Source organism: Cystoisospora suis (genome assembly GCF_002600585.1).
Source record: "Cystoisospora suis strain Wien I chromosome Unknown contig_5412, whole genome shotgun sequence".
Classification (NCBI taxonomy): domain Eukaryota; phylum Apicomplexa; class Conoidasida; order Eucoccidiorida; family Sarcocystidae; genus Cystoisospora; species Cystoisospora suis.
In genome coordinates this window covers 9,859-18,797 of record NW_027158202.1, presented here as the reverse complement: position 1 = coordinate 18,797, position 8,939 = coordinate 9,859, and the positions used below count along the sequence as shown (strand labels likewise).

The 8,939-nt window shown below is 50.6% G+C and overlaps 1 protein-coding gene across 1 annotated transcript in view; it reads left to right on the top strand.

Annotated features, from left to right (window-relative positions):
* Positions 1-318: 318 nt before the first annotated feature.
* The window catches only part of CSUI_009209 (ma3 domain-containing protein), a gene marked incomplete at its 3' end in the record, with an annotated part of 9,704 nt that continues 1,083 nt past the window's right edge, over positions 319-8,939 (top strand). Inside the window, exons 1-9 of the mRNA XM_068069325.1 lie at positions 319-1,247; positions 2,091-2,244; positions 2,951-3,189; positions 4,027-4,190; positions 4,677-4,838; positions 5,560-5,713; positions 6,605-6,760; positions 7,241-7,384; positions 8,439-8,634. Coding sequence (XP_067918701.1) covers positions 1,137-1,247; positions 2,091-2,244; positions 2,951-3,189; positions 4,027-4,190; positions 4,677-4,838; positions 5,560-5,713; positions 6,605-6,760; positions 7,241-7,384; positions 8,439-8,634 — 1,480 coding nt within the window. The 5' untranslated portion in view covers positions 319-1,136. The remainder of the gene's footprint in view (positions 1,248-2,090; positions 2,245-2,950; positions 3,190-4,026; positions 4,191-4,676; positions 4,839-5,559; positions 5,714-6,604; positions 6,761-7,240; positions 7,385-8,438; positions 8,635-8,939) is intronic.

The following is an 8,939-nucleotide window of genomic DNA, read 5'->3' as shown; positions in this document are numbered from 1 at the left end:
GTCGTAGCGAGGGCGTTACACCGTCGAACTCCTCTCTGGCCGGGGCTGTTCGAGCTCATCGAGGATCTTGTATTTACCGTTGCGGGGCTGACCGCGTGCCCCTCATTGCCAGTGCTGTCGCTTCAAAGAATAGTCTTCCTGTTACAGATTGGTCCTTCTGCGACTGCAAATTGACGTCGCGGCCAATGTGCGGAAGCCCGTGAGGTGGGGCGGCAGGATCCCCAGCCGGTAACGGAGTCTGTACGTGCCTGGTGGTTGGTCGTGGGTAGCCGGCTGAACTCTTCGAGCGACAACCAATAAACGAAGTGAGATACGGACGTACGTCACACGGGGTCGGGAGCTTCGGTTTCCCAGTTCCCTCCTTTCAATTCCGGTTCACTAGACTGAAACATTGGCGACCAATAAAAAAGTGTTCCTGGCCGTAGTGCACTCAAAACGCAAGTGCTGGCGCAGTCCAACGAATGACCTCTGCTGCACGTACACACATGTGGATGTCTGTTTTTTCGTGGTTCTTGCAACTTTGCCCTTTCTCGAGTCTCGCATAACGCTGTTTACTGCACAAAAAAAGACATTGCATTGCTCAGGAAGAGGCCAGGGGCCAGTGTGAGTACGCATCCTCAGGCTTCGAGAGTCGGTTGTCCGCTCAGTCGAACGTGAGTGACGCAGTTCGCCTCGTCTCCCGGTCTCACGGTTTTTTCTTGCTAGTCACGAAGAGTGATTTCTGTCCCGGCAAAGTAATCAAGCTTCGTACTTCCTCAGTGAAGGGTCTTTCTGGGCTTTCTCATTTGCTGTATGCTCCAGCGAGGATACTGCGTGCAAACGGGGCGCACACCCGACGCTTTGGAGTGGGAGGAACTCCATCCTCTCCTTTGTTGGACCAGGCATTACTTGATGACACTTTGCCACACGGGACTTGGCTTCTCTCCTAAACTCAGGAATCTGCGTACGTACAACTGTGTGGTGTGCGTCTTTTTGGCGATGAGCTACTTGATCTAAGTACTTTCGGGCCGACTCCAGCTATAGCAGACCTTCCGGTACTTCATTGTTTCATCCGGGTGTAAGCGCACCCGAGACGACTGGCGAAGGAACGGCTCCTCATCCAACTTGAGCGAGCCTGGAGGTGCGCGGGCGGCGGCATGGCGTCAAACAAAATCCTGGGAAAGAAAATGTCTCTCGTCGAAGAGCAACTGAGAGGAGCGGTGAAGGTAATGGACAGGAACGACCCCATATATGACTCAGAGTCGGAGGTAGGGTGTTAGCATTTGATGGTCTAATTCTTACCCGGCCGGCTAGAAAGTCCTCGCAGGCTTCCTTCTTTCTAGAGGCAGCCCCACTCGCAATGGAGACACGCCGAGTGATAATGCCGTGGCGGCCTGTGTCGTTGAAAACCTGTGAGTGCTGAAGTATAGGTCGGGGTCACTCGGGCAGTGGACTGTAGTTCTGCACTCACTACTCTTCTCCACAGAAGGGCCACACCTTTCCCGAAAGAACCTCGCCTTCGTTTCCGAGGTGTCAACTTCGACACAACCACTGTACCCTCGTCACTATTCTTCAAACCCCGCCACAAGAGAATGAAGCTCGCTGTATGGCTAGTTGATGGAGGTTTGCACGTTGTAGCTGCACGGACAGATTCCTGCAAAGGTGAATTTTCTTTCGTCCAGCCTATCCCTAGCACGGGCTGGGTCGCGGAAGCTCTGTCCTCTCTGGGCCCTCGTCGGTGTGTGGGGACAGTTCTCTCTTCATGTTTTCTTTTGCTGTTTCATTGAGCGAGGTGGTGTGCCTATCTTGTGTGAGAGCTGTGGCACGCGACTAAAGATCGAAGGTTCTACTAGACGTCCCAGCCATAGCGCATGCTAGAACAAACAGAGCGAGATCTTATCTCTGGTTCCCTCCTCCTTTCAGTCTGATGGATCTCTCAGAAGATAATAGCTGATTTGTAGGGCAAGCAAAGAACTATATTTCTTTATGGGTACACCGAGAAAGAGGGCCAGATTCCGCGGACCTAGGCAACCTGGGTTGATAGCTTGCATTCTTGGAAACTCTCCTTACACTTCCCAGAGTTCCCTTCTCGTCCGCTGTTTACCGCATAGGATGAAGACTGCTTCTACACAGTCATTGACGTGGCGGCCGATGAGTACCGCCAGGCTTTGAACAAAACCAGCTGCTTCTCTGGTGCCGCCGCTCCTAAGAAATCCCACTTGACTCTGGAAGAATTCACAAAGCTAGCGAAGGAAGCTCTAGATGGTGAGTGTCGAGTATCCCATGAGCGAGGAATGTAGTGGCCTTCTGATACCGCTGTCTCCCTATATGGTGGCGCAGCGTCTAGCAACGCCCGAGGACTTCTCAGCTGTGTTTTCGTTCGTGAAAAATTGACGGACTGCTGTTGCTAGGTCTTCCGTACACTGTGACGCGGGCTCCCTCTTGCATTGAGCCGTGAGAGTGGGAAGTGCCTTCTATTTTGCAAAGAGCTGCAAGTCTCTGTGAATGAAGAAGCCTGGTGTATGTACCTCCGGTGGTTGCTTCGTTGACGCGGTTGTACATGACCTACGTTTCAAGTGAGAGGAGATGAGCCACTGTCGTGGTGGCGTTTCCCGTGGCTACCAAGGTATGTCGCTCCTCGGCTACATACAAAAGAGGAGGACACGCTTGTATGATATTTGTTCGACCCTGTTCGTGAACGCTTGACTGTTGTGAGTTTCACTACAGCCGCTTCGTAGGTGGTGCTCCGTGGTGTCCCAAGACGCCGGCGCATCTCCGTAGGTAGGGCAGCTTTTTATCTGAAGGTGCGCATGTACACGCCAACCTGTTTTCCGCCAGTTCCTCGCCTGTCTAAGATAACTCGAGTGGCTCTGCGGAGCAACTCGCGGGGGCGACACCGTCTCTTTCACTGAGGATGCTTGCCCCGCGAGCACGCATACGATGCGCGTGTCACTTCTCTCATGTCCTATAGAATACTACGCCTCTCGAGAGCCCCTGGAGCTCTCCAAGTCGTTGAAGGAACTCAACTGCAATCAGTACCTCGACACATTCGTGGTGCTAGCGGTACGATCAGCTCTTGACCGAGCCACGGAGGAGCAGAAATGTCTGTCTGCGTCACTCACTCTCCTCACGGACAAGCAGATCATCAGCAGACAGCAGATGGTACGGGCGTTCGAGAAGCTCGTACAATCCGCGGACGACCTCAACTTGGTAGGTCATCTGAAGAAAAGAGAATCTCGTGTCTCCGCGCGTCCTAATCAGCACTGTTTTTAGATATATCTTGACTGGAATATAAACAAACTGATACGCTACAAGCGTATGGGATTTCATGTTATTCTTCTGAACTGAAAGCAAGGAAGAGCAGGTTATTCCTGGACATGTACGGAGCGGTACCAGTATTTAGCACAGGGAGGAGGCATGAATGTGAGGACGCGATGGTTATCTGTGGTCGATCTATAACGCAGACAGACAGTTTTGCCGGTGTTTCTCACGCTGCTTGGCTGCCTATGGAACTTCCTCTCAAAAACAGCTCGGTGTGAACATAGCCGCTCTTCGCCAAGTCGCTCATTTCCCCCTTCCCGCCCTCTGAGCAACGGGCAGGGAACGTAGGTCCTTTTACATGAGCAAAGCTTCCTGCTGTATACACTTGGAAGGGAAGAGAGGATTGAAGACAATCGCTTACAGCTGAGTCTGGAACTGTAATAACTCACTGTCGTGCTGGCAAGACAATTCGCTGTGGTTGCACTGAACCGTGGTTCTGGCAGTGGACTGAAAAGAGATGGGCCCGGGATGCAATTGATCTGGGTTGTGCGCCCTACACATCGTGCGCCTTTCAAACGGAGGGAAAACACACCTGGAGGTCTTTCTTTCCTGTTGAGACATATTCATAGGCTGCTCCGGTCAAGAGTGTCTAAGCCGGATATCATGTGTATTATGCAGTTACGCGCATCCATACACCAGTGTCTTACGCTTGCATTTGAGATGAATGTTTCTGGAAAGGGTTCAGCTCTCCGTCGGGGTCAGTGTACGGGTGTACTGCCTGTGCAGGACGTACCAGATGCATCTGACCGAATCTATCTTTTTTTGGAATGCGCCGTTCTGGACAACTGCGTCGACCCCAACTACATTCAAAGACTTCCCGAGAAGTTCCTCTCGTTTCTCTCCAGCAGCGTGCTGGAGGCGAACCCCCAGCTGGAAACTTACTTACAGAAGTATGCAAGATTGAGCACTGAGCCTCTACACACCGCAGAAAGTGGAAAATTACATGGTCCTTTATTTAAGGCACCCTACTAGAAGATCCTCTGAGGAGAGCGGTCCCTGCCGTGCCCTGCTGTATTTTCTTCTCTTTAATATCTTCATCTGTGAACTAGACAGCTTTCGAGACGCGCGTCTGCTGTGGCCATTTTCCAGTTTTCCTCTTCTACAACGCGCGTAATTTTCATGATGCCTGTACTCCAAGTGTACTTGTACTTTTTACATCTAATATATATATATATATATGCTGTAGGCGTATGCCAGGTGGTGTGAGCTGTGTGCGTGTCGATGGTGTATGGCGTTGCTGGTGCAATGCGTCTGGTGTAGACTGAATCTCTCCGGCGATGTAATCTCAGGCTTTGATTTGTAGCCTCTGTAGAGACAGGCCTCTTGAATGGCAGTCAGTGTGATGGTTGAGTTCGTACGTGCTCGGGCGCGTGCAGCCTGAGAAAGTTCAAGGAGGCGGTACGTGGTTTCCTTCCCGATTTCTTCAACTCTGGAAGCACGGAAGAGCTCCGGATTTTCCTCGAGGAACAGAAGCAACCCTTGTTGCAGCATGAATTTGTCAAGATGGCGGTCGAATCCTCCTTTGCTCGGGAAAACGAGTAAGAGGTAGAAGTCGTCTCGGAAGTATGGTGTTGCTTCTCGCGTTTGCGACATTCCTATCAGTAGGACTTCAGTTGCCTACTCACTGCTGGTCTGTACGGAGGGAGATATCTGCGTGATGTTTCATGGCTCGGAGAACGCCCAGCGATTAAATATTTGCAGAGACGTGACGGATACGCTTCTGGCTTGTGTATTTCTGACTTGTCAGTCACGGTGACGTTGATCGATCCTTGAACGACGAGACGTGTCTCTGCGCGCATGCATTGTTGGCCGGGGCATACACACCAGCATGGATCGGGTGCTGTGTGAATATCCATTGCTTTTTTTTGCGATTGACTGACTTTTTCCGCAGACGCAGAAGTCGTAGTCTCTTTTGGTGGGTTTGACTTGATGTGTGTGTCATTCTGAGGTGTCTGTACAGTTTCACAAACATCCACTCGACAGAGAAGGGAACACGACCATTCTTCCGTTCACGTTGAGCGCCATTCAGGGTGTTTCTCTGATGCGTAAAAATGGTGTTTTTTTTTCTTCTCACAGACTTCCGTTAGGTTTACATGTGAGAAGGGGGAAATACAAGAGAGTATCTGATTCTTACAGCATATGCTGCGCGCGTACGTGTGTAGGCTTGCGTATATCATTAGCTGAAGTCTTGGGGGTAGCGACTGTAGAGACAACTTGCTCTTCTTCGTGTTGAATGTTTTGCGGGCTTTTACTCTGCAGACAGCGCGAGATGGTCAGCAATGCTCTAGACTGTCTGTACGGGAAAGTTTTGAAACCTGATGATATCCAGCTCGCCTTCGCTCGTCTTGTCGGCACTGTTGACGACGTGGCTCTCGACAATCCTGAGGCGTATGACCTCCTCTCTAAATTCTTGGTCCGTTAAAAGACGACACAGAAAGAGACCTCTCTTTCGCCAAGAAAGATACTCACGTTGCTTATGTTGTACGGAAGATAGTGATTCGCTACGGTTCACATTCACGACTTACAGGTACTTGTTTTGTCACTCCCCCGGTATCGTTGGGCAGAGTAGAGAGGAGGCTTCGGAAGCAGTTGCAGTCGTGCGCGGTGGTGTGAAAAGTACTGAGCAGCAGACACTGCGTTTATGTTTCCTCGTCATGCGTTTATCGAGGAGGAGGTACATAGGCCGTCAGTGGAAAGTGAGATCTGAGTCTAGTGCTTTCGTATCAGATCCATGTGCTTTGGAAAGGAAAAATTGGGGGGGGGCGTGCACCCCTTTCATTCTCTATACGTCCATGAGCAGGGGCTTTCTTTCGTCGAGTATGAGAACCGTAACAGTTAGATGTAGAGATATTTCTGCACACAGGAGTTGGGCATCTGTGTGTGGCAGCTACCTTCGTAGTTGGAGGTATGCTGGTGCGTTTGTGTGTCGCGCATCTTCGGTGCTGCAGTACAGCAAGAAGAAGTAGGCATGAGGTCGGGAAGCCCCCGACCGCGGACAGGTCTCGTATACACACCATCTCTAGGATCAAGTAATCCTTAGAAGTTAGGTGGGCCGCTGAGCACCTGCGTCCAGTCTCCAGGGCGGCCTCCGTTATAAGGTGCGAATGGCATCTGCCCTCGGGTCTTTTTCCGTACAACGGAATTTTTTGGTGTCTGGGGCGGTCAGAGATGTGGAGGCCGCCGTGTGTTTCTCCGATAAAAAGACACCGGTGCGGGGCATCGTATGCAACCCTGAACCCCCTCTGTACGTGCCTCTCATTCACTTCCGTCTTGCTCCGCAACCCTGCGGTGCTTGCTCCCTTAGGCACGTGCTGTCGCTGATGAGATCTTACCGCCTTCCTTTCTAGTCGATCGGTATCGACTTCACTATGGCGGAGTAGGGGGCATGCAGGTTCTCAAGAAGGTTCAGAAATGGCTCTCAGAACAGAATGGGAAAGGAGTCACCTCGAGATTAAGGAAGGTATATGGAGACCAAAGAATCCAGGAAACACATCCTCTGTCCCGGCTGGTGAAAGAAAGCATGATAGCAATCCGTTTTTCTGTCTGTCGCATGTTCCCTCCATTCCAATCAAGAGTCATTATATGAAGTGCGTACTTGTCATCCAGTGATTTCCCGTACGTGTGAGCAGTAGTCTTGGGTTTGCTAGTTGTGCAGCTCTGGGGATTTGCTTCAGGACAAGGCTACGTACGCAGAGATCATCTTGTATATTTATTGAGGGTTTAGAGACAGAAGATCTTGGTTAATAGACAAGGGTGGAGATTTGGCTGGGCCGCTGATTCAGTGTCTCTCTCTTTCAGCAAGGACGGGGCAGAATGTGATAGAACATGGTGCCTGGCTTCTCGAATAGAATGTGTGGTGTATCTGAGTCTATCGAACACGCACCTCTTCTTACTTGAGAGAGTCCAGCGCCGTGACTGCCTCCGGTGGTGCCTTCTCCAGGTGTGGACGGGCACAGATCCGGACAAGCGTGAGGCCTGTGAATTCAAAGCGAGCGTACGGGAATGTCTGTATGAATACTTCGACAGCAAAGATAAACAGGAGGCAGCTCGCATCCTTCGCGAACTTGAGTTATCTCCAGACCAAGTATGTGAAAAGAGGTGCAGAGAGACCCGTCATGTTGCACTATTACCCTCTGAGCCGAGGAGACGTCGATGATGGTGATCATGATACATGATTCTTCTTTGTCTCCAGATGGCCATACAGCGTAGAGTAAGAAAGGCGTTCGTTTATTCCCATGTGTCTTCTACGGCTTAAACGTTGTGGGGCCACGTGCATATCTGTCTCTGCGGCAAAGCGGCGGATTTGCTCAGTTGAAAGAGTATGACAGGACATAAAGTCTGAATACAAGCAGACGAGTCTGTTTTCTTTCTCGTTGGTCACAAGTGCGCTCAGTCACAACGAACCGTAGAGGCCAGACAGGTGATGAATACATCGAGGTGTTCCGCTCCTCTCTTGTGTTGTTTGAGTTTTCATCTTAGGCTCGTCTCCGAGTTTTCACGTTGTGTATGTGTCGGGAAGCATCGCGCGTGCTCATAGCCCTGCCACACTTACAGTGGTAGCCGGTGGGACGTGAAGACAGGGAATAAAGGCGACTTCGACGACGTACAACTACGCACACATGTATACTTCTCTAATATATATAGCACATCCATCAGTTCTGTCTTCATTACGTGGGTTGATATCAGTAAGAAGGGCGAGGAAGAGACCAGCATGGTGAGATGACGTTTCTCCGTACCCTTAGACTCAAGCCAGGCAGGGAGGCCGGCACAGGCAAGGTGCTGTAGATAAAGAGTTCTGAAGACAGCAGAAGGCAAAAGTAATGGTAGTGAAGGTCTCTGAGCGATCACAACAAGACTTGCAAGTGCTCATCCACATACACAGATTTATGCTTGCTCTCTTGCTTGCATGGCCGTTAAGAGCGAACTCACTGTACTTCGTCAAGGCACCCGAAACCGTGGCGAACACCGCACTCTACTAGGGCTGCCCTCTGTGTATATCACGCGTGTATGTGCGTGTAAATACATGATGCGTATACATACATACATCTGTATAGTTGCTGTGATGGAGAAGTTGGTGGGTGCAGTTCTTGTTCTAAACGGAATACGACCCATATCCGGTGTACTTTGTTTCATTTCAGCTCGTAGAAATGGTGCGTAAGCTGCTTGTTGTGGGTATGGAGAAAGCCGTCAAGGAGCCGACAACCGAGAGTATATTCTCTCTCCTCAGTTTTCTCTTGGAGCGGACAGATATTGACGAGGAAATGATTCTCAAAGGTTTTGAACAGACTCGGAGAATGGCCGATGAGGTAGGAAAGATAATGTTCTACATAACCTGTGTTAGCTACACAGACGATGCATGCACCGTTGCGAAAAAAGAGTTGATTCCGAACAGCATATGAAGTGGGGGAGGACAAGTGCAATTGTATCAAGATGAGCGCAATACGGGACGACGGTGACCACAGATAGACTTGTGATGACGATGGCAAAGCTGATTCTCTCATTCACCTGCGTAATGTCGGGGCGTGCTGTCGATAAGACATGCCATGACGTCGATGCAAATGGTAGAGAGGTAAACGTTACACCTTTCTTCTACAGACAGGATCAGCTATGTGTGGTGGTCGTACCTGTCCGCCCCCCCC